Source organism: Accipiter gentilis, chromosome 7 (assembly GCF_929443795.1).
Source record: "Accipiter gentilis chromosome 7, bAccGen1.1, whole genome shotgun sequence".
Classification (NCBI taxonomy): domain Eukaryota; kingdom Metazoa; phylum Chordata; class Aves; order Accipitriformes; family Accipitridae; genus Astur; species Astur gentilis.
The window spans coordinates 39,931,328-39,957,674 of record NC_064886.1 but is presented as its reverse complement, the minus strand read 5'-3'; the positions used below and the strand labels follow the sequence as shown (position 1 = coordinate 39,957,674).

The following is a 26,347-nucleotide window of genomic DNA, read 5'->3' as shown; positions in this document are numbered from 1 at the left end:
AGAGGTATACAAAATTCTTAATCCAAAGTATTAGTAAGGGCCATGTATAAGTTCTCCTCCTTTATTCCATTCAGTAACTAAATAACAGGACCAGTTACCAGCACGGGGAAGAGAGCGAGTTGTGTAAAGAAGCAGTTGTGCCCTTAGTTTGTGATCGTCTGTACTTCATACACACAGCTCCCCGCATAAACACTCCAAAAGGGCGTCAGCATTCACTGATGAAGGCGCACAGTTCTCATTAAGGTTAGCACAGGTTTGAGGTGGAACAGAAATCCTCTGGTCTGTACTTAAAAGCAGAGGAGTCAAGAGAGTACAAGGTAAAAGCTGAGGTCCTCCTCCACCCCCCTTCTACTTTTCCTTTTGTGTTCAAAGAATGAAGAGACCTTCTGAAAGGTAACTTCACAAAGAATAGACCCTTATGCTGTTAACCCAGGGAGGCTATACTAAGAAAGGAGATCAGGCCAATATTTCTGCATTACCCTACAACCTCTTACAGACTCTGCTATCTTTTACTTCATGCTGGCAGCAGACTTCCACTGTTAACATATGGCAACAATGCAAAATCCTACTAGCTCTACAGGGTATAAAGCCCTTACTAGCGTCAGAGATTCTACTATGTAGACACCTTGCAAAATTAACCACGCAGAACAGACTGCCATACAATGATTACAGTGGGTCCACAAGACACTCACGGAGGGCCTTCAGGAAAAAGGAAATTCTGGACACTGCTGAGGGTGTGTAACTGCCCTGGATGACTGCATTCAGCCCTCTGGGTGAGGGTGGGAGACCAAATGCTGCGGGAACCCATCTCACAGTGCTTGTGTTTTCTACCACAGAAAGCTCCTGTGGATTAGGAATGGGTAGTAAATGTAGAGAACACTATACTAATTCCTCATATCTCTCCACATGTGACTTATTCCCCACTAATGACAAATATCTGTTATTTAGATTAATCCAGCTCTAAAGTGGAGTAACAGATATAAGACCAAAATGCTACCAACCGTATTGACAAATGCTACCATGCTTAAACTCCCACAAATTTCACGTGCATTCAGATTAGGCCAACAATTTGTTAAGAAGTAACTGTTCATGAAATGAAACAAATATCTTATATAAATGCATTATAGAAGATACAAGCAGTAACACGATGATCCCCTGTTTGCTGAAGCTTATCCCACTGGAATATTCAAGCTACTAGTAACTTTGATGATTAAAAACTAGAGGCAGCTAGACCAAAACTATGGCTTTGTCTTTACAGAATTTTACAGGTATGTGAATATCCATTTCCTTATAGCCTTCATGCCAGATTTTGTTGGCATGTATTTCAGATACTTAAAAAAATGGTAACCATCTTATTTATTGGCTATAGCATCAGTGTCACCCCCGCTGTTATAGTCTACTGCGTAAACAGGTATTCAAGCAATTTTTTAAAAACACAAATTACCCACTTGACAGACTACAGTGTCTCCTTCAGAATCATTAATGTCAATCATGTGAGTACAAGTTTTAAGTGCTGTTGAAATGCATGCTACTTAAACAATTGATCGTTGTATGGAACCACTTCAAGCTTAATACAGCCCGTGAGCATACCCAGTATTAGCAACTCAGTTACTACAACAGAGTAAGAACTTACTATATAAAAAAAAAAAAGCCTGCTTTTTCACTCACTATTAATACAAGTAACTCAGTTTCTTAACTTTTAACCTTCTGACTTTTGAAAATCTGTGATTTTTAAGAAGATCACAAATGTTAGTGTACGCAAGGAATGATCCTTCAAGAAAGGATACGGACCCTGTATGCAGATGTCAGAAGTCAGGGAAATCACATCAGACTGTAAAATTGGTAATAAAATTATCTTGTCTTACTGCTTGTGATTCCTAGAATTCCGTGACATCATGCATTGATTTTTGCCAGCTGAATATGTGCATTTGATTTGAGGATCTGAATCTAAAATGATTCTGAAGACTTGCTAGTGTCAAAGAACTCTGTACAGAGATGACAAGATTTCCACTCTGTCACAGTGTATGCTCCTACCAGTTTATAATACAGCAGCAAAGATCAGAGATGACCTGGACCGAGTATTACACTTTGCCACCGTTTATACAAGATTGGCTAACTACATTGTAATCAGCAACAACTCTGTTGCCGAGTTATTGACAGCTGGAGAATCCCGACTGTTACTCACTGTTTTCAACAGCAAGTAGAGAAACTAACCAAATTGTCAAACCAAACACATTCTTAAAACTTTACTTTATAACTTCTCAGTCCCTAACTTCCATCCAATATCTTCACCTAAGTTACTCTAGATCAGTGTCTGCAACAAAGAAATGAAAAATTGACAAGTGGAAGGAAATGAGGACTCTTGGACTTTCCGTGAAACCACTTTCATACATTGCAAGGTTTCTCAGTAACAAAAACCCATATTTTGCTGTTTGTTCATTTTCATACTCTGTTGTGGCCTGTTTTCTGATGATCACTTGTCTTGTATATTTGACAGGAAACCCGTATGTCCAAATGATTTTCTTCACTTTCTATTAGGGAAAACAGCAAAAATATTCCCCCACACACACATAAAAAGAACATAAACAGCAATGAATTAAGTGTTTAATTTCTGGTTTGGATAAAGCATGAACCTTTTAATACCAGAAGCAAAATCTCTCTCTTGAAAATAGGCTGCTTCTGAAACTCAGAAGAGATGGATGCCCTATTTAATACTTTTTAAAAAGCTGAATTACTTCATGGATGGTCATCATCTTGGCAGTTCTCACATAATTGTAGGAAAACTTCACACACAGTTTTGCAGACCTATGGGGATTTTATTGCATTTTATGGAACGCTTCAATAATATGAAAGGAATCCATGTTTGCAAACTAGTATGTGTCTTTAATAAGAGAACAAATACTTATTCACAGTGGTGTGAATACATGGTGTTAGAATCCAAGCAACAGGAGCACAGCAATCAGGATGGGCCAACAGGAGACACATGGAGCCAAAAGCGAGCGATAAGGACCTGACATCCGTGCTCTGCACCTCTTGCACTAGCTCCCCTCTGATGACGAGCTCCAGTATGATAAGTGTGCTCCCAAGCATAACTTTCAGTTTGCTTTCACTCAAAAGGAGTCCAGATCATACCTCCAAGCCTACTGCACAATCTGAAGCAAAACCTAGTAAAAGGGGACAACTGAAGGATTAATTTCAAAAGGTCCCTCCCAATCTAAAACCGAAAGCTAATGTAGAGGCACTCTCAGATCAACTTCGCAGTCCAACCTACTTAGCCACTCTGCAACCTGTGCGCTTCAAAGTCTCTTGCAACTTGTCACCAGATGTACCTTAAAAATCAATTCAGTTCTGGATGATGCCAATTACTGACCTCACTTCCATATATTAAAAACACACTTATGGTATGAAACATTTGCATCCTGTCTGAACAGCAGGTATGCAGGAACCCTCATACATAAAGTTATTTGTCCTTCATGGAGATGAAACTCCAACCGAAAATAGGCTGTTATGTAGAGAGGGCTTAATTTATGCCTCCCTATACGAGATGGAATGAAAGCAGCCCACAGAAGAATTTGAATATTGAGCTTTATCTGTGTGCAAGTCAGAATTCAAGCTTTTAATGTTCATTTTGCTTTTCTGTTTCTCAAATTGTCCAGGAGAAAAAAAAAGTAATAATTGAGCACTTTTTCATACGAAATATGTATTCTGAATAGCCATTAGCTGACAAAAAAAAAAAAAAAAAAAAGAAAGAGGAAAAAGCAGGTACACAACCAACACAACCGTGTAAATCTTTGATGAGAATGGAAGCTTCAGGAAGGTGTAAAAGTCAGCATGGAATATACCTAGATTAAATGGAATACTCAATTATGCTGTTTGAAAATTAAGTGGGCATAAATTTGATATGTCTGCCGCTGCAAACCTGTAGGTTGCTTGGTAATGGACATTGACAAATAAGTCTAAAAATCAGTGAAATCTTTTCCACAGGTTGCAGGATAAGGCTGTTTCAAGATAGCTGTGTAATGAAGAGTTAAGAGCAGTTTTCCCTTTTATAGGAAGATGGGAATGCTATGCAGATATGCAGAGATAAAACACGAATAGGGCAGAGGATAGGATAGGATAAGCAGGGGGAAGGGACAGATTTGTAAAAACCCAACCATGACTTTCTAATGAGCCAAGCCAATTTTGTAAACTAAGCTTTAAAATGTAAATTGCCCTCATTCCTTCAGTAAACTGTCAGCACAGAATTTAAAAATGTGAAAGGCAACATTTCTAAAGGCTGCTGACTAAAATCTATGCTCTCTATTTTCACATTATTTCACTTTATTGCTGCTTATTATTTCTATTATGGTAATAGTGGGAATAAATCAGGATCCTTACTGGGATGAGCAGCATATAAACTAAACTACATGGTTAGAGACAGGCCCTGCTCCAATAAGCTTGAAATCTAAATTTAAAGATACCCTTGTGACTGCAAGGAAGACATCACAGTGCTGTTATTTCAAATTAAAATACAATCTCTGTGCCTAATTTTGTAGTAATGTCTCAGAAACAACCTATGCTGTACTGCCTGGACACTGTGCCATGATCTAAGCTGAGAGGAACAAATGTTAAAGTCTTAATACTAAGTCCTTTGTAAAACTCATGGATAGGTTTTCCTAGACCTTGATAGATCCTTACTTAAGTATTTCAACATCCACACAGGAAGCACTAAAGGCAAGTTAGCCAAAAGTGAACCATCCACATAATGAGACACATACTTACGGGTCATCAGTTATTGAAAGAGCTGAAGAGAACTCATCACTCTACCATGGCTTCAGAAAGCCAAAGCTAGCACAAAGCTCAAAATCCAAAGATTACTTCACCTAGAAAAATGTCTGTGAGGTTAGCTGTAAATGCACCAGTGGCTGGACATCACAAAAGCAAAACAATAATTAAAGGCACAGGATGATAGCAGCACAAGAACAAATAATTAAACAGAAATACATTTAGGACGAACATACTGAGAAATTTCCAGTCAGAGCAATGAGAGTCTGGATGAGTTTTTCAGTGGGAATTTGAATGTAGAAAAATCAGATTGAAGATGGAGCTGGATCAGTTTATGCAATGAATTGTAATGACATAGATCATCATGTATGAGACCCTTTCCAGTTCCTTTTCTAAGACTCATGATCAATCTGGTGGTGTTCTCACTCTTTCTGTACTTCCCCTTCCCTTTGGCAGAGAGGTGCTAAAACACAGCAAAACACGAAGTGACGTTGTTTTCCTTTCCATTAATAAAAATATGATGTTTTTATTCATGTTACATTTGAAGGAAAAAAAACCCCACACTATTTTTCAACACATTCTGGCCACTGTGGCTAATGACTTTTGTAGTCTTTGCTCTAGACACCTCTGCTCCTTTTACCATTGTCAATCTTTGTGAATTTCTGCTCTATCGCTGTGAATGGCTAGATTTTGCAAATGTAGAGAACTTGTTAAAAATGATAATGGTAGCTAAAATGCAAATGTCATAAGTCTTCTCAAAATTAAGGAAAATGAATAGCTAAGACAACAAACTGACAATTGTACTCACTGAAAGCAGTAATGAGTCTGGCTTGGACTGCAGTAAAGCCAGGATTTCACCTTGTGTATGCAATCTGAAAACACTGTTTGCCATATTTTGCTTGTACCATATGGAACGTAAATATAAAAACTTCACTCCCACTCCAGAGCAATCAGCCTTGACTACAGCCACACCTAACATCTTTGCACAAACAGATGGCAAGTGCCTTAATATTTCATGGCACTGCCCCTCATAATTACAGGTTTTGCACAAATAAACAAAACACACATTACACAGTAGTTTGCATCTTGCAATAAAATAAATCAGTGGTAACATTTAACAGAAGTTTAGAAGATAGAACAGAAGAGCAGAAAATAAGGATTTAATTTTAATATTTTTACCATTTTTATAATTATAATTGTTACTGTAGTAACTATGACTAATGCACTGCTTGCTAACTGTTGGTAGTTGACCCCTTTGTTTAGCACTCTCACTTCACTAGGGTCATTTAAACACTAGGTAACAATCCATTTGTAATATCCACCATATCAAGTACTATTATCTGAGTAGTGAAGAGTAATTAATAACAAAAAGTTATTAGATAGTATTTCCAATGAACAAGATAAATATTTAAGGCATATATGTACATTTGGCAAACCAAGCTTAAACAACGCTAAAGGTCTATCCAAATAGTCGCAAGCAATTCGACAATAAAACAGTAAATCACTTACTGATTCTGATAACTTCTCCCTTTCAGCTGACTTAAAAGACATTAAGCAATTTTCCAATCAAAAGCTGTTTTTCTGTAGTTTTAAGATTTTGACATGAATTGAGGAAATGAAACTCAAGATGAAGTATCACATTCGTATCTGAACATTAATTATGTATGGGTTCATCTCCCTTGGCTACAAATTACATGTTTAGAATATAATCCAAAGAACAAAGGCCAAGGGAAGTCTCCCTTATTCCTTATGTATTATTTTGCTACACTATTTGCTAATCTAAGTTCCATTGTAAACATGGGAATATACCTAGTAATATGCTGAATATAGTCTTGCCACATGAACAAGCAGCCACAGGAACCACACAGCATTCTTGAGGTAAGAACTGAAGAATTTTATCATCTATGCCATTGCCATTTGGACCTGCAAAACTCAATTAACCTAAACAGCCATTTCACATCATTTCATATATCTTTCTGTTCTATAGAAAACCCATATGGAAGGACACTTTATATGACTTAGGCTTAATTTCCTAAAGCTCTTTACATAGGCTCAGTATATTCTGATCTGTGATGAATGCCATTGATTTTAAAAGGGTATATTCAAGCAGTAAGGAGCACTGCAGAAAGAGCAAAATCTGGATCCAGGATGGAAATTTCTACATGGGGAGAGCTATAAGACTGTGCTAATTTATCTTTTTCAGTGTTTTTTTCCCCACGTTGCCTTTCCTTTACTAGCCACAGAGCAAAAATAGGAGTCCATGAAATTGCAACTTGTCAGAAAGTGCTCAACTACCTTTAAAGTTCTTTAGTACCAGTAGCACTCAAAGCTATTGTTACAATATGACACATGCACACATTTTCTTTTCAGAGTGAAAGAAAGTGGGTCTCTCTAAAACAAGCTGTAAGTAATTACTTCTTGAGGTTCTATTCGTAAAAAACATCTGTTTTATAGTCAGGTCACATTTATTCCACATATGTTTTTGTGTGCAATTCAAATTGATTTATTTTATTCACTAAGTGGGAAAAGAGTATTTTTTTCCTAGTGAAGATCAGTATTTTGCTGGGGTCAGATAAGTGCTCCTTTACTCTCCAAAGTTAAAAAAAAAAAAATCGCTGAGAGAAATTTGGTGTCATAATACTTTTGTTTCCTCTGTGAGCTACCTACTAATTGAAGCACTATGGTTCACAAGCACATGCACGTTTCACCCCTATTCAATGGCTCACGTCAGGATCACCAGCTACCGAGCTCTTGTTGCTAAGAAACAGTACCCAGTTATATTTGAAATATATATTATGAAAAGGTGTTGCTTTTCTTTGTGAAATAAATATGTTGCCAGACTGACAGCCATGGAAACAGGCTGAGCGGTATGTAGTGTTTCTTTCAGTGTTTCACAATATAGCCAACCATGCTACCTGATTAAAACATTTAAAAATGTGAGATGCCTGTTTAGCTGTTGTCAGTATGCTAAAACAGCTAAAAAAGTGTATTGTGCCAATTCGATTCAGCCTTTCTTGTAAAAGAGCTTTGTTTACATTAAGCTAGAAACTGAAACTTGGAATGCTCATTATCTGAGAAAACATGGAATTTATAAACACAAATAGTATACACACATATGTGTACCTCATCTCTGTGTCTACGTGTGTATATACACACATATGTATATGTGATATCAGTAAGATGTGCTACTGCTGTTCTGGAGCACACTTATACCCATGATGCTGTCCTCACAGAAGAAAATTATTTCAACAGGACCATGCTGCTGCTCCTAAAGACGAAGAATTTAAACGCTACGTTCACACCTTCCTCTCCACTTAAGCAGACCCCTTTAACCTTTATTAGTAAATAAAGTATGCGTAACTCCAGATGACTATTAGAGAAAAAGCAAAAGCATGGTTTGTTGAAAGACATTATTTTCTTCTAGGTATAAATAAGCAAATAAATGAATACATAAATTTGTAATATCTTAGAAGTGCTTCTCTTGGCCCTAAGATTTTAAGACTATTTTGTATTTCATGCTTTAATAAGATTATTTTTTGCAAGCACATTAATAGTAGTCATAAAAGCACACATATTAGGAAGGGTTAATTAATCTTAAAGAGAGACATAAGATGCATCTCTTTTTAACAATGCATTAAATTACCATTCATTGAAATACAATTTAAAAAGAGACTACCACCTTTTCAGTTCCATTGAATCCCACTAATTATTTTTTTCAAAAGTATTCATCATCTTAGAGATTATCAAATCTCTTGTCCCTAAAAGTTAGGAGTTCAACAATCATAATTTACCAGATTCTGGATTTCTCCTAAGGTATTAGCATTTATAAGAAGCCTTTTCCAATGGAAAGTTATTCAGCATGTTACCACCTCTAATTCAGTAATTCTGGTAATTCAGAAGATATAACTGCAAGATCCTGTTATGCTTGGTGTTAACTGCACTAGTCCTACACCCAACATACTCAATTCAATTTTCAATTCACAGGAAGGCTGCTTCGTATTACATAGTAACAGTGCAATAAGGTCTGTCAAAGAGTTGCATATATTTACTTGTTTAAATCAGGAACATTCATTGGCACTGTATAATAGAACATCTGTGATTCTCTTACTTCAAATAATGGGAGTTTAAACAAATTGATGTTCTGAAGAACAATAATGGTAGTGGAAAACTTGAGTGAGGATTTGCTGACAGAAGCAAATTTTAACAGAAATGAACAACTTTTCAGTTGATGCATAGTCATCCTAACTTCCTTACTCTTTTCTCCTGAAACTCTGGTTCTGATTCTGTCTTGCATCAATGACCCTTTAGAGCACTTCTGCAATTTGAGATAAGATGTGAAATAAAAGTGGTCATGACAATAATTTAGACCTAATTTAGGAACACTTAACATTACCCTGTCATGTGAAGGGGCTTTGTTTCAAGTTATGGTATATATTTAATTCCTTACTGATATGATACAAGGCCACAAAAAATATTCTGCAAATTCTAATTTAATTAAAACCTCACAAACTTCCATTCTAAAACATGTATGTGTTCATACAAATATATACGTATGTATTTTTTTTAATGCAAGAATGTAAAGGTGATCATCAACAAAATAACTGTTTAAAAGAAAATTAAGTAAACGCCACTCAAAAAGGCAAAGAATTCAAACGCTTTCAAATCAGTTGATGCAACCGACTAAAATCTGAATGATTTGTTATTTCAAAATTTGATCATTGTTGTGTAACTTTTTATTTATTCAAATAAGATTACACAAGGTGAAAAATCAGAACCCACAGAAAATTCCCATGTTGTTTTCTGCTCAAAACTTAAAAAAAAAAATATTAGGACGTGAATAAAGTCTCAATAGCAGAACTGATTCTAGATCCTGTAAATAGAGCTTTTATGTTTTTCAGACAGACAAAATTTGAAATAAAACTATTCCTCTAAAAATACAATATAATTTTAAGCTTTAAAAACAAATTTCAATAAATACTTCACTCGAAATGTCTACTTTGAAGTAAAGTATTTGAATTTCAAAATCAGACACCTGGAAAAAAGTAAACCCACAGTTTTCCATAGAAAATTTATCTTTTGGATACCAATCTCTTAAAAAAAATCCAAATATTAACACCTGATCTTGTCTGAGCTTTCCTTCAACCACTAGATAAGACATAAATAGGCATTTCTGGGGCAGTAGTTGATAAGTAAATGTTATTAATATTGTCAACAATCTTGAACATGCCATAAATGCTCTCTTAGGTAGTTGCTGATCTTGAACATGCCATAAATGCTCTCTTAGGTAGTTGCTGATAACTCAACCAGAGTGGGGTGACTTATGTCATGAAAGAATCGTCAACTTCAAATGATTCCATCTAGAAGCACAAAAATAATTCAAACAACAAAAATCAGTTAATCAGATTACAAATAATTTGGTGCTGTTAGATGAGGAGTATCTGATTCAAGGTTAAATTTTTATTTTAAATATTTAAGTTAATCAAATATTGACTACAGAAATACTTGAGTTGAAAAAGGGAAGAATCTTCTACTTTCTGTTGGGCTAACTATCCTTTAATGTCCCTCTTGTCACAAACACACACTACTACATATTTCTTCATCAAATTCTCCTTTCTTAATTCTCCAATTCACCCATTAATCATGTGACTAGAACTATCAATTTCTTCACCTTATAAAGTGTGTATATAATTCTAGCTGTTTACTCCTCAATATACTAAGAAATAATGTAAAGAAATACATTAACTCTTCTAAATCAGTCTGGTGCGTCAGATGTTGGGAAACCTCAAAACAAAACCTAACCTTACAGGTAATAACACCACCACCGCTGCCACCACATTGGCTCCTGGGGGGTGGTGTGGGAGTGGTACAGATGATATTTAGTGAGAAGGGATGAAAAGTTTACAGTTTTAAACCTGGAGATTCTTTTCAGTGGGCATAAAATGACTTTAAATAAATAAAAAGTGAAATGGTCTTAAATGGGAGTTTCCCCCCCCCATTGGATAGGACAGATCACAAAGTTGAAATGTCACCAACCGTTGGACATATTGGAATTAGGGTATTAAGTTCACATCATTGCTTACTCCAAGCCACGCCCTGGGGACCCAATTCTCCCTTTCAATGACAAAGTCTCCTCTGATTCCACAGAACAGGTGTAAACCTCAAGGAAAACGATGACAGGGCACTGAGGCAACAGCAGCGTAGTGGGAAGGATTTTAAGTAGGGCATGAATATAGAGAAAAGAGAGTGATACCAAATGTATCCCATGGCTTTCCCCAAAGAAGTCTGGACACAATGACTTAAGGGATAAAGAAAAAAAGTAAACATATAGTACTTCCTGGGACAATTTTGCACTTAGCAGGAATCATTCTGTTGTTCTTTTTTTTTTTTTATGATTCTGTTATCCATCTACCTATCTACGTGGTTTCTAACACCAAAGGAATTGGCTTCCTACAGTGCCAACAGCTCATTCAAACTGTTCTACCCTCAAGATCATTCCCAACATAGAAGTGGGATACCAGAGACAAAAAGATGAAGTTGCTTGTTAAAAATTCAATAAGAAAGTAGAAACAGAACAACATAAAACATACAGCATTATAGTTTATCATAACTACAAAATAAAATTATGTCCTGCTACAGCCTGTCATACGTAAAAATACATGAATTGTGAAACTGTGGTCATTAAGTAGCTTACAATCTCAGAATAATACTATAAATGACTTGTCTCAACTTCTTATCTCTGTCCATTTCATAGGGGTACACAGATTTCTTATGCCAATGACTCAATCCACACTTTAAACTTTGATTCCCTTTTCCTAAGGTACTGGCACCCTTCCTAAAATATCTCAAAGTTTCTTTAATCACTTTTTATTTACATTTGAACCAAATCCCCTTCCAATAAAAGATATCCAGCATGCAGCTTCAACAAAAGCTCAGCATGTTAATGAGGTTACTTAATGAGCTTAAAACTGTTAGTTTTGGTACAAAGGATAAGACTAGCTGAGATGTGTCTCAGCACACGTACTAAATAAGTGATTTCATATCAAAGTACAGTTTATTTTCAAGATGGGAAAAAAAAAAAAAAAAAAACCATTACGACAGAAAGAGAGCTCACCAGGACTTCTAAACAAGAACACAACAAAAAAAATCCCCACGCTGAAAGAATAAACTGATTACTGTCAAAGTCTATGATCTTACAAGCTACAAACTTATAACCTGGGATTTCAATAGTCGTTGAAACATTGGGACTTCAGTCCTCAGCCACCTTACAGGCTGCAGGCAAAACAAATGTGATGCCTTAGTATGAGACTTGCCATTGTAATACTCTGCTATAAAGATAAAACATAAATATGGAGCTGCAATAGATGTAGGTGATAATACAGTGCAGAGATAGTAGCTCTCTTCTGTAGAAGATTTGGGAATTTTGAAATTTTTTTGACTGGAAATGAAAACCAAAACTTAATTTCAATTCTATGAAAGACAATTAAAATAATTTTTTAAGGAAATTGCTTAATTTGCTTTAAGACACACAAAAAAAGGATTTTTTTTAAGTTTGGAAGAAGGAGCAGAACTGGGTCTTCAGAGCCTTTTGACCCTTGGCTCCAATACATCAATCAGGATGAACTCAATCCTGAAATCAAAAACGTATGTGCACTTTCTGAACAAGATCACGTTTCAGACAGTCATCCACAGTGAATTTTAAAAGTTTAGATTTTCATTTAAACTTGCTCTTAAGAAGGCACCAATACATCTTCTCTTCAAAGAATATCTGATGTTCTGCAGACAATACTGCTACAGTGACATCAATTGTCAGCAATAGATTAGTTTTGCAGTGTGCATGGGTCAAATGTCCCAGTTCAGTTTCCCTTGACACATTCTATTAACGCTATGGTATTAATTCAGTGGTAAAGTTGTTGGTCAGGACACTCAGAAAACAACTACAGAAACTACCTCCTACCTTCAAGAGGTAAATGTCTAGGCTTCAGACTATTAATGACATTGAAATATAGTTCCCCAAGGATGAAAAACTGGGCCATAAGAAAAGCTGTAGGGTTTTCTTGGACAGGGTAGGGGGGTAGGTTTTTTTGGTTTTGTAAATATTTAACTAACAAGAGGAAAGACTATTCAGCTAAGATACTACCCATTCCTACTTCAAGACTTGCTGAGGACCATTTCTTCTTAGCCTGTTTGGACTAAACCAAAGGCTTTTTGAAGCCAGAAAGTGTTTTATTTTTGGAAGAAATTCCAACAGATAGAATAGAAGCAGAAGACACCAATATTTTTAACTTGTCAACATTGGGAAATAATGTTGCCATCACCTGGGTTTACTCCATCAATTTGCATAGAGAGACTCCTGCAAAGACTTCTTGCTAGTGGCAGAAGAATCTAAGCGGTAGAACTGTCTAAGAATCATGGATAATAATTTTCTTCTGGCAATTATAGAGAAAAGGAGAAAGACTGTTCTCCAGCTAAATGCAAAACAATGCAAGCTCACTCTTTATACATATCTTTTTCTACTAGAAAGGACTTCCAAGGGGAAGCTTTATTTTTAAGCACACCTCACCAAATTCATAAACTACACCATTCCAATGGAATTCAGAAGCAAACCAATGGTAACCATTGCCAGGTTTCACATGACTATGGAAAACTAACATAACATATACTCGAAAAAATTCTTTCATCTCTCCTTTATTGCTTCTGCTTTGAGACCGTGGACAAAGAAAGCAGCTAAGTTCAGCTCAAGTATTAATATTTGTATTACTAAATACCTTATAAAGGACTTGGAATGTGTGGGACAAAAAAAGAACAATTCAAATCAATTTCAAAAAGACAATTTTGTTTTCATGCTGCTGTATATTTCTTCTGAGTGAATAATAACACACAAGATTGCAAGGAGAGGTTTGCTGTGGCTGAGACTACAACTAAATAATTATGCAAAAAGCAAACAAATAAGAGCAAAAAGACTACTTCCTAAGCCACAGAGTCCTGATGGTTGGCTGTCACATCAGGAGCCACTCCGCGTTACTAAGACTATTAGTCTCTCTCACAGTCCGAGACATAAATGATCCATAAGAGAATTTCTTGCCTTTCTAACCAATTAAAAAAAAAAGTTACTACTTCTGTTAAAGTTTCTGAGAAAGGAAGGTAGATCTAGAGGAGCTGAAAAGCATCAGGACTTCTCGGAGTCCCAAAGTGTGGCAAAAAGGAAACTTTTACTGCTTGGCGGAAGCAGATGGCAAAACATGAGAACTTCTTAGCAACTGCTTCTTATACCACACTGCTTCATCAGATGTGAGTTGAGAAATTGGCTCATTCTCTTGAAGTTCACTGAAGATCTTCCCATACGGGATTTATTGGCAGCTTGGATATTACTTCAAGCTTGTTGTAAACCACCTGGTTTAATCTTAACATCAAAGAGCTGGGGATTTAATTTATGAAACTTTTTAAAGTTTTTCTGAGCCCATAGCAGCTAAGTATATTTCACATCCCATCTGCTTTCATTCTTGTTTCCTCCTCACAAGAAACTATTCTTGTAACAATCACACTTGGGCAGAAGTTGAAGCTGGGAAATGCAATAAATGAATATTCTGGAAAATACAGAAATGAGGAGCATGGTCGTATCTATTTCACTGCAAAAGCCCAAGAGAATTACACTCAAAAAATTTTTTCTACAAAAATACTATAGATTTTTTTTTTATAACCATAAAAAATGAAAAATACTTGATCAAGTAGTTCTAAGGGTAAGGGAAGAAAGAGAGAAAAAGAAATACCTGTTAATACAGCTAGTTTAGAATAGCAGAATTCCACTTCAAGCATTATCAAGTATTTCCACTTTTTCATTAATAAAAGCAGAACAGTATATTTTGTTACATGTTATATTTTTTTGGTGGTCCATTATGCCATCTTTTTGTCAGCTACTTCCATCTATAGTGTTGTACAAAGTCATATTAATATTCTACAATGTTAATATTCTACAATTCTACAATATTCAATGAATAAAAAAGCAACAAACACTTTCCTTTATTTAATAAGAGATCTTCTATTTTCAACAGCACTCAGAACCTCTGGAGATACCCTTCTTTCTAGTCAGATTCCTTGATATTTTTCTGGTAGTGGCTCGTTAAAGACATGCATTTTCTGTAATGATTCATTATTTAAGTCAAAGCTGAACTAAATTTTAGAGTAGACAGAGAAATTCTAGAACATGCACTATACTGTAACTGTCCTACTTTGGCATAAAATTGGATCAGCCTTTTCTGCCTTTAGTATCTTAGGTATTTTTTCCCCTCACAGGTATACAAACAAAAGCATTAATAATTAATTCCTCCCCACAAGACTGGATGTTAAGTTGTACAATATAATCAATCTTAGTATAATTTCAAATATACGGACTTTAAAGCATCATAAGAATTCTTCTATTATCAGTATCATTTTCCTTAGATCTCCCACAAGCTTCACAATGTGATCACAACTTATCCATTTCAATGGTCTCTACTGGGTTTCACCACTGCTGCTCCTTACACAAAATATTTGCAGCATTAATTTTACTGCCACTGACAGAAATTTCTGTTTTCTTAGGTGTTTTTTTCTATAGATTTTAACTACTGATCTCCTTACTTAAATTCCCAAAATACAATCCTTCAAACCCCTAATGATCATAAAATATTTCAGCTTCAATTGTTTGTTGGGCTTTAACTAATAGCTATCTCACACATCCATATATCATAAGAAATCAGAATTGGACTTCTTATATTTCAGACAGTTTTGCCAATATTAGAGATGCTTACAAATACTTGGTGGAAAGCTCCATCTCTCTTCCACAGTAGCTGATTTGTTTCTACTGCAGCTTAGCTGTTTGTATATACTGGTCCTAATCAACCCATATATGCTTTATTTGTTTACAAGCAGCATATAAAAAAAGACACAGTTTTCACTGGCTGTCCCCTCAGATGAGATTACAATTTAAAAGAAAGCCTGTATTATTCCCAAGAGATTGTTTACCTGTGGGGGCTTGTGGAAGTTAGTCATTCTACGCACACCCAAAGCACAATTTTAAATACAAGGAGAGTCACAGAGTATAAATTAGAAAGGGCTTTAATCAAAGCCTAATGCAGATGGAATGAAACAGAGCCTCTCGCCTTCAAATGAGGCTTTTAAAAACATATCTATTACCATGTAGACATCAACTCACTCTATAGAGAAGGTCAGTTGTTTCATTACCCCACGTGTTGAATCTAGCATCATCAAGAGATTTGAAGTAAAACTGCCCTACTTTTTCTTTGAATTGAGCATACAGAAAATACTTGGAACCTGACAAGGACAAAAGCTATCTTTTATTAGATGCACCTATGACCCCGTAAAAAGTCTCTCTAAAGAAAGAAAAAAAATCCCAAACCCAAACAAAACCATATCTGCTGGTTGTGATAAATTAAACAAAATTATTTGAATGCAAATCTACTCCCTGCCTACCGTGTCCAGTTTTAGTACTCTGTCCTGGTTTTGGCTGGAATAGAGTTGATCCTCTTTCTAGTAGCTGGCACAGTGTTATGTTTTGGATTCAGTATGAGAAGACTGTTGATAACACACTGATGTTTTCAGCTGTTGCTAAGTAGTGTTTATACTAAGTCAAGGATTTTCCAGCTTCTCATGCCTAGCCAGCAGGAAGGCTGGAGGGGCACAAGGAGTTGGGAGGGGACACAGCCAGGGCAGGTGACCCAAACTGGCCAACAGGGTATTCCAGACCATGTGATGTCATGCCCAGTATATAAACTGGGGGGAGTTGGCCAGGGTTGGGGCGGGGGGGGGCGGGGAATCACTACTTGGGAACTAACTGGGCATCCGTTGGTGAGTGGTGAGCAATAGCATTGTGCATCAATTGTTTTGTACATTCCAATTCTTATATTATTAGTATTGTTATTATTTTTTTTTCCTTTCTGGCCTATTAAACTGTCTTTATCTCAACCCACAAGTTTTACTTTCTTTCCCCCAATTCTCTCCCCTTCCCACTATGGGGGAGGTGTGAGTGAGCAGCTGCGTGGTGCTTAGCTGCTGGCTGGCATTAAACCATGACATACCCAGAGAAGGAAAACCTCATTGTACATTTTAGCTACGACAGCTTTTTCGCCTTGGTCTTTAGTCAGTTCTTTGGGTCAGTTTTTAATGTTAAGCAAAATCATACAATGAAAGGACTTCTCAGCTTTAGGCAAATCTGCAAGCCTATTTGTTACCAGGGGTGGTTTTTTTCTGTTGCTTATTTTAGCTTATTGCCTTGCTGTGTGATAGTGTCTAAAGAAACAGTATCTGTCACTGGTGTTTTCTGAAAATTAAAATTCCTGATACCATGCTAATCAATTTCCACAGGGAAAACTGTTTACTTCAGCAAAAAGATTAATGAAAAATATTGGAAAAGACAAAATTCTGTTAGGCAGCTGCAATGCCAAATTTCCTCTCATTGGAATTGTTTTAAGTGACTATGTGATCTGTTACGGAAACATTCTGCCTTTTTCAGGCTATTCAGCTTAACAGAATATAGGATTGAGGAAACTGCTGGCCCACAATAGATAAAGATAATGGAAGAAAGTGTTAGCCTACTTAAAACTGATGAAAAGCAGTAATTTTTACTGCATTACTTCCTCCGCACAATAAGCCTTTTCAAATACAGCATTATTTGTTCATCTCTATATTTAGAATAACGCTTGCCTATCTTGCATTAACCTGGTCGTACCAAAATGCCCGATTTGTACATGGAACCGTAGTTCTTGGAAACAAGCATTTCATATCATTGCATTTGTTGTATTTGGACAGTTCTAAACAAGCCATATGAAGGAAAAAATACATGAGGAAATGAAGAAAATGCTAAGCAGCCCATTTATACTCCCATATATATGCAACAACTTCACTATGTTGTAGAAAAGAACCATCTAGAAAACTTCTGGGACATGGAACAACGTGACAATTTTTATTATCTTTAATGCAAAGTTCCTTATGCTTTTTAAGGTGAAAGAATATGGTTTTAGTATTTGAGTAATCTAAGTCAGACCTTTCTTTTATCCAAAGCTATAAACTCTTTTAATCACAAAGTAAGCTAGACAACTTGCCACTTTATTGCTTGACAAAGTAACTCATTGCTTTCCCATTGAATGCAAAGATCCTATGTTTTAACCACAAATACATGTTTGTGGCTCCATATGTTTATCAAAGTGTGGATGCTAAATTTCAAACTAGTCCTTGATCAGATTTAAAAGCATTCTGGATCAAAGGGTAAAATAAGGGAGTTGCTACATTTCATGTCAGTCAAATGTGAAAACTTTGTGAAAACTCTGTTACAGACTGTATGGAGAAGGGGAAGTTTAGACTAATTTCCAGACACAATAAAGAGAAATATTTCATTTTTAAAAGGTACTAGATCACATATATATGCCTCCTGCTCAGCCTGAGGTCAACACAATTTACTTTCCCTATATACCCATCATTCCTGTTAATGTCAGAGAGAGTTTGGGCATGATCAGGGAGAAGAAAACAGTGTGATGGCTGCTAGTAAGTAATCACAAAACTAAATTTAAGAGGGACCTGAGTTCAGGTATCACACAACAGTATCCCCTGTAGTCAGTCAGTTTTAAAGGTCTTGTATTAGAATACAGTATCAATGAAAAACTCAGTGCAAGAAATGCAAAAACACAGGAAGATTAATTGAATTAGAAGCTGACGTATGTCATCAGAGGTTCCCGAGTGTTTCACATTTCATAAAAATGCACTAAGCAATAAATAACAAAACTAGCATTTGAAAACAGAAGTTCAGCAGTGGGAGCAGTAGAGAGCCCAAACAACTGATTTTTTGTTGAACATTCAGTACCAGACTGATGCCATCCTTTCTGCAGTAAGGATGACTCCTGAGCAAGTGGCTATCCTCTGACTTAGTTGAAGCTTTCTGTAACATCTCATTGACAGTGCTAGAATAATAAAGTCAGAGTGCTTGTCCTTGAAAACATCCTGAAACAATCTTTCTCAGTAGGATAAAACACTTGTAATGATCCAATATATGAGCTGGGAAAGCTCACCAGTTATATTATCTTTCCTCCAAATACCAACATTTACATCTGGCTTTTTCTGAAAAAAAAAAACACTTTGCTGGCCTTCCTCAAGAAACACATTGGTAATTTCTAACATCTTACAAAAAGATTTTAAAAGCAACATGACACAAACCTGTATTAAATCATTCTGTGTAAGTTTTCCTCTGAACTAAAAACTATACATTTCTTTTGAGAGTTCCTCTTAAGAAATATTGAAAAATGTATTAGAATATAGGACTTAGACCAGTGGACTCCAGTATATATTTTTATATTCTGCATGTATTAAAGAAGCACCACTGGTGTTTTGCACCTCACACCACTCAGAGCACAATACTAGCGTAAGCCTCAACACAAGGCGCAGGTCTGGTGTGTTTCCGAAAGAAGTGCTCAAGTGAGAAGCAAACAACTCGTAAGAGCTGAAGATAAGTAAGTGTTGACCAAGGGGAGAGCAATAGCCAGGAAAAACAAACTTGTCCAAAGTTTCAATATAGGAATACCTTGAATTTAATCCAATGGGAAGAAATATGTGGGTAAAACACTGGTAGCATGGTACAAGTACCTAGTAGTAGAGATAATGGTTTCATTTACAATGAACAGGAGGTACAATGCATTTGTGCTGCAGAAAAGGTGGAACAGGTGTTAAGACTGAGGGATATAGTATGCAAGACGCAAATCAGCTTGTAGTTTACTAATAGAGGAAGATCTGAAAGGCTTGGACATTGCAAGAGTATGTGGAGCAAGCAGAAAAGATGACAGTATTGGATGATTGACAGGAGGATGGGTGGGTTGCCTATATTGACAGAAAAGGGGGAAGACACAAAGATTATTTCTGAATTGGCAGTGAGGCATCCAGGAGGACATGTCAAACAGAAAGGTTTTGATATAAAACTGCATCAAGAGAGAGGTCAGGATAGAGATAGAGTGTCAGCATATATACAGTGCAGACAAGGGGTGCAGAGACAGAAGGAGGTGGAGATAGCCCAGGGAAAATCCCACAGAAAGGAGATTCATTCGAAGACATGCTGACAGGACAGCCAGAAACAAGACAATTGGAAAAAGATGGATTCATCAAAGATGAGGAAACTGAGATTTCCTTATCAAAGTAGGATGGACAATGTCAAAAATAGCATCCTTCTCTTAGGGTGAACTAGAATTTTCTTCTATTTTACTAGCACTCTTGTAAAGTCAACCTTTTCCTTAGCCAGGTGGTTGGGAACATCACATGTGACATTTACACTGTGATATAATGAACCACCCTAAACTTTGTCAAGCTTTTTAAAACTAAACACTTTTCTACATGCCTACTCAGAACAAAAACTTTCAGTGATGTGAAAACAATTACAGTACATTTCTAAAGTGCCAATATGAGGCACAGTAATTGAAAGCACCATTTAAATAACAATAATATGGATATGAAACATGTACCCATGGTTTATAACAACATGATGTGCTCTATACCATTAACTTTTAATTAACTCCAATTTTGCCACAATTAAACTCAATTAGAGCAGAATGTCTGACATTGCAATTAGCTGTATATAAACACCCCAGTTGGTGTCACATTGAATTAATGTCTCCTGATGGTGGACTCTCTTTCCAAGGATAATGGATTTACCACCATCAGACTGTTAATTGGACCTGGCACCTCATGTGTTGTATGTATTTAAGACATAACACCAGAACTTAGTTTCCTGAACAACTGTGCTTGTCAGAGCTACACAGATTTCAAATGCAACTAGCCAAATTCTTTACTGCACTATAAATTCTGTAATCATCCCCATATAGAAAAGCTCTTAACAATTTGAACATCCCATTTTTTACATCAGAAATTTTACATTCACTCCTCACCACTGTTGAGCAATGCGTGCGTGACTTAAACCACTTGGCATTAGTCATAGAGTAAGTCAGCATTTACTAATAGTAAGTGCACTAGTATCCAACTTTAAGCAGAAAATATGTGAGATTAACGCGACAGTTAGCATAAGTAAAGAAAGAAAATTCATCCTAACACCTTTAAGAAAATGGTTATTTAAATCCTCTGAATTCCCTAACAACTCTTAGAAAAAAATTACAACCAAATCTAACACAACAGACAAGTGAAACAGAAATACTGGCTTCACAAGGGAAAAAATGAGCATTTACTTCTCTGCATATTTAACCCTAAGAAAGCTGTAGAAAAAAAATTACACAAAGTCATATAAAATACAGAAAATTGGAAGATAATCTACCACATCTTTTAAAGAGCTAAATCTTGGTTTAAGAGATTTTTTAGTATTTAAAAATCTAACACTGAGTCAAATCAATGGGCAGTAGAGTTACTTAAATACTAAGTACTTTGGGGGTTTTGTGATACATTTCAGCTCCAATTTATAAAGAATGTCTGTCTTCCTTTCCTACCATCCTAATTCCTCCATTTCACTCCTGTTTAGGATAAAGCAAGTAGCCTGTGCAGAAGCTGGTAAATTTTCCATGCTACTCACATAGGACAAGTTTTTTGTTATGAAAAGGAAAACATTCTCATTAATAAGAAGCTTTAATAAGTCTAGCTTAAAATGATGCTTATACGCTTCATGCGTACGTCCTAGCGCTCTTTGTGAAAAGATAAAAGAAAATTGACTTTGTGGATATGACTTACCATAATTATATGCTTCTCAAAAGTTTTGGGATTCAGAGCAGAATGCATAATTGCTTCAAATCATACCTTTTACATTTGTCATAAAACACCGTAATTTATGGTGCTGAATAGTAAAAATTAAAACTGAGTAGCTAATATCAGCACATTAGCTTCTCACATAATCTGAATGACAGTATCAACAGGAGCAAAGGATCCTTCAACATAGGTGCAGGTTTGAGTCACTACTGATGCTGTGTGAGGAGTAGCATCTACTAAATCACTAAAACTACTTCTTTGGGGATTAGAATGCGCTCTTGATGTCTGCAGGGTAAGGTGATTAAAATGTGCATATCTTGCAAGAGCTGCTGAGATCAGAAGGTCAGGTTCTGTGGTCATTTCCAATAACATTGGACAATCACATATACAGACTGAAAATGGAGGAAATAGAATAAGCGATGAAAATGTGTTCAGAAAGACATTAATGAATATTCTAACAAAGCCCAGAACAAAACATAATGAAGGAAGAAGGGAGGAAACCTTATAATAGGGTAGAAAATACTGCCAGTATTAGGAATAAAGCTGCTCATAAAATTCTTGGTATTTTATCTGTAATTGGGGAAGGTTCTGGTTAAGTCTCAAATGCATGTGTATATGTCTGAAGTATGCCCTAAGACTGCTACAGCAAAGCATACACTGCAAATATTAATTGCAATTAAATATACAATGCTCACACTGTCATTTTAAATACTTTGAGCAGAATCTATTGGAAAAAAAGTCATTATATGCTACTGCTGACATTTATTTGTAATTATTTTCACTGAATCGCATCTTCAGTATTTTCAAAAATCAATGGCATTTCCTCTGTAAGCTGAAAAACTGCAAAAAATACATCACATCTTTTTTGCTTACTAATTGTTACTATTCTAAGAGTTTGATTTACAAACAGGAAAATAAGGTGATTGAAAACAGTTTTTATTCACAATACAAACCTTTGTCAAAAGCTTGTAATCTGACTGCTATACTTTGGGGAGATGCCTTGAAGCCTTTCTAAGAGATACAATTTTGCCTTTAATAACAACTTTAATTCAGAATTCAACTAATCAAGTCACTAATCCCACTCACTAGAATTTAGGGGACAACTTGCTTTTCATATTTCATCATGGGTAGATCAGCCAAGAGTTGACATGGGAAATTATTTATGTGCTTGCATCTACAAGTTCAAAGCATGTGGTAGAGGTTGTAAGCACAGCATTGATCAAAGCTACCAATAAACAAACGGAATGAAACTAAATGCATACCCTCAATTCATTTAAAGCATTTTCTTTAATAAATACTTTGCAAATAGGTTTAACAGGGACTGAATATCTGTATCACTAGATGACTTAATACCTTAAAATGAACAGTAAATGTTAATTTTGCTATTTAAAATCTGACAAAATGCAGTGTATTTTTAAAATTGATGTATTGTTAATATATTAAAGGTTACAAACACAGTTACAGTCTCCTACTTCTGTACTACCACATATGTATTCTGCAAAGCTGAATGACAAGCAAATTACATGTTTGGAGAATCAGTTTGCTGGCTCTTAAAGCCCATAAACATAGCAGATTGTGCTTTAATTTGCTGGTTTCATGTACAGCAGATCCACGATTCAATAAGGTCAGTGTCATTAGATATACCCTGCAGAGCATAGCAAACACACAGTACACATTTTCCCATCCCAAGATTTGAACTTAGAAACACTTTAGGCCTGACAAGCACCAAAATTGCTGTTTTTTCTCCAAGTCTCTCTTGGAAGCTCTAGATTTCTGACTGAGACAAAGATTGCAGCCCTCTCTGAGGAAAACTGCAGTTGCTAGGAATAAGACCTTCAGACCTGCGAATCCCAAGACTGCTGAATGAAACTCCGGCTCTGTATACAGTGGGGTATAACTGTTGCACTGACCATGGGGAAACTAGCTCATATGAAATGGTTAGCCAGTAGGGTATTCTTCCATATCGAACATTTTCTTTCCTCTTTAGAGGGGAAAATGTAAAATACAGTAAAGTTGCAAAGCATTTAGGGAATAGATGTTATTTTTAGAAAAATTTCTTTACTCTCTTTTTTTCCTTTCCACTAGGTTTCCCTAGCAGCAAGGGGAAAGAAAAAAAAAAAAGAAAAAAAAAAAGAAGTATTTTTACAAATTGTTTTCAATAACAAGAAAAATTGGTAGTTTAAAACTGTCATGATTTTCCTCCCCCTTAGTAATTTCCAAGTAGTAAATCATAATCCTGTTATGATTACTCTATTAAATCTTCTAAAACTAACAGAAATATAACAGCAGTACATTGCTTTATTTGTTCCCATCCACAAATAAAATCTGTAATCTCTATTCATATCACCTGTGTATTATGTACACACAATACATTTAAGGAATACATATAATAACAGAGCCTTAAATAGATAATAGGTATTTTCAATGCACTGCATTCAGATATCTGAATTACCATTAGGTAAAATAAATATTAAGAATAATGTCAGAGCAGAGTTTGGGAAGAATTCTACAAAGATGAACTATCTCTATTTTGCAAATTTAAACTGCAAGTACAACTGCATAGCAGAGTGCATTATATAACACATGTGCTAATGACAAAAATGAGAAGAAATTATAATCACTGTTTCTCCAAGCCTCTCGTGCACGTAACCATTTCAGATAGAGGTTTTCTGGCTCCATGTCACCTTCTACAGTACTTTACCCCTGTGCTTTCCCACTCAGAAGCCTTCAGTCCCAACTGGGTTGTTTTATGATCCTCTACATTTTAGTGTTGGACTTCAGGAGAGATGGAAGCACAACATTTACCAGCCCCTGCTCCTGCTGCCAGCAGCCTAACAAGTTTAGACAAGATGTTTTGTATATGACAGAAATACTCTCAGACAAAAAATGTCCTTATAGGGTAACTTGAAAAGGATCAGGATTACAGTTAACATACCTGTCCTTGCAAACTTTTTAGTCACACACCTGCACAATGTTTTCCCAGTAGCCACTGAGACCTGTTCTATCCTCTAAAGAAAAATTACAAACAGAGCACCTCAAAATAAAAAGATCCATCATGTGAGTCTAAACATATGGTGTTTTACATGAACTGATAGAAACAAAATATCTGTTGAAAAATCTTAAACTAAAGTCACATCTCTTCTTAATGAGCTACTAGAAAATAAAAATAAATCAAGACATTCACATAAATATAGCTTCATTTTAAGGAATGAGTCTAATTAAGAAATAATTAGTAACGACCTGAATAAACCAGGACAAATACAGCAAGACTTTTATCATTAACGTGTTAACAAAATGATGCCAAGAAAAATTTCCATAATATTAGAAGTCTCTTCACACAACACTCTCTAAATATTTATAACTGTAGTCCCCTACACGTCTCTCACTCATTTGCTATGATGCATTGAAAAAGATCTAAAGAAGGAAAAACGCAAACCCAGAAGAATCACCAGTTTCCATTAATGTCTCTGCCACAAAAGACTAATAAAGGCAAAACCAGAGATTCTTGCAGCTCTGCTTGCAAGTGTAGCATTACCAACTCTTACATTTTTATGAGTGTCATTACAGTTCGTGGTTTTCTTGAAGTTCCACCTATCCAGTCCTGTCATATTTTCATTTTAAAGAGATAAATATATTACTGCCAAAAAGAACTCGAAAGTTCAGATGATGTGGATCAAAAAAAGCCCAGAAGCCAGATTAAAAGGAACTTAATGCATCACTCAAACTCTCATGCAAGTTTTGGGGCTCTGACATATTCTAAATTCTTGGGACAGGTAACATTTCAGATGGTGAGAGTAGGATGCCTAAGGTTCAGCATGACTGAAGTCTCCACAAATAACTTGGAAATACTGTAATTAAGAAATAATGACAGTGCACTAGCAATTTCATGCTGTCAAGTATGGAAACAGGATTTCCATCTGACTGCAATAGAAGCGAGATTTGAGTGGAACAAAGTAGTTGTACATAAACATTAGGATATGCTAAGGTTTATGATATCATACAGTTATGTTTATGCACTGACACATACTTTTGGACATATTTGTAGGTATTTAATCATAGTGTAGCAGAAAAGCAACCTGTATACAGACTGAAGAGCAGCTGTATTATTTTGAAGTGGATTGGTATATGAATTAGTCTTATTGTCGGTAAATGTTATTAGTCAGAACTATATTCACAAAACATGCATTTTCTTACATTGTATTTCTTGTAAACACTACAGAGTTCACCTATGATACAAGAGGAAAATGGATTCCATTTATGCTCATGCAGCATCAGTCAATTTGTTAACCTAGGGCTAGCTGCAGGGCTAAATTATGCTGCTAGCTATACCCATGGCCCACTACTCAAGAACAGTTAATTGCCATCAATGTGGTAACAGAGAGACAGTTGATATATTTCAGGGTTGGGGGGACACGACCCACAAAGGGTTTTTATCTCATTTCCAAAGATCAAAATATAAGATGTTACTATCACCCACCCACAACCGGTCGTCTGCCTCATCTGTGGGCCTGGGAAATAGGGGAATCCTGCAGCGGACGTAAAATATAGCAGTCAAAAAGCTTTGAAGATGACACAGGCAAGTGGATCCTGGACTCCAATTTTTTTTTTTTTTTTTTTTTTAAAAATTTCTTTTTACAGCACACAGTTATTTTTGTATCGTTTCAATAATGGAGACTTCATGGTCCAATACTGCCATTTTTCCTCAAAGTCTCTTACAGACATGGAAAAAATACATAACAAAGAACATGCCATAGTAGGGGCCCAATGAAACAATTGCATCATATTTACGGCTCCTAAAACTCAATGCAAGAAAGAGCAGATGCAGAAAGACTGGATTTTGAAGATAACCTAACTGCACATTCAACTG

At 35.9% G+C, this 26,347-nt stretch overlaps 1 protein-coding gene across 3 annotated transcripts in view; it reads right to left on the bottom strand.

Annotated features, from left to right (window-relative positions):
• The window catches only part of CDH13 (cadherin 13), a 519,400-nt gene that overhangs the window by 237,628 nt on the left and 255,425 nt on the right, over positions 1-26,347 (bottom strand). The window contains exon 6 of one of the 3 annotated variants that reach the window (XM_049806364.1): positions 9,898-10,121. The exons of the other annotated variants lie outside the window; for them this stretch is intronic. Within the exon in view, the coding sequence (XP_049662321.1) occupies positions 10,083-10,121 (39 nt within the window). The 3' untranslated portion in view covers positions 9,898-10,082. Of the gene's footprint in view, positions 1-9,897; positions 10,122-26,347 lie in introns of those variants that run through there. 3 annotated transcript variants of the gene reach the window in all.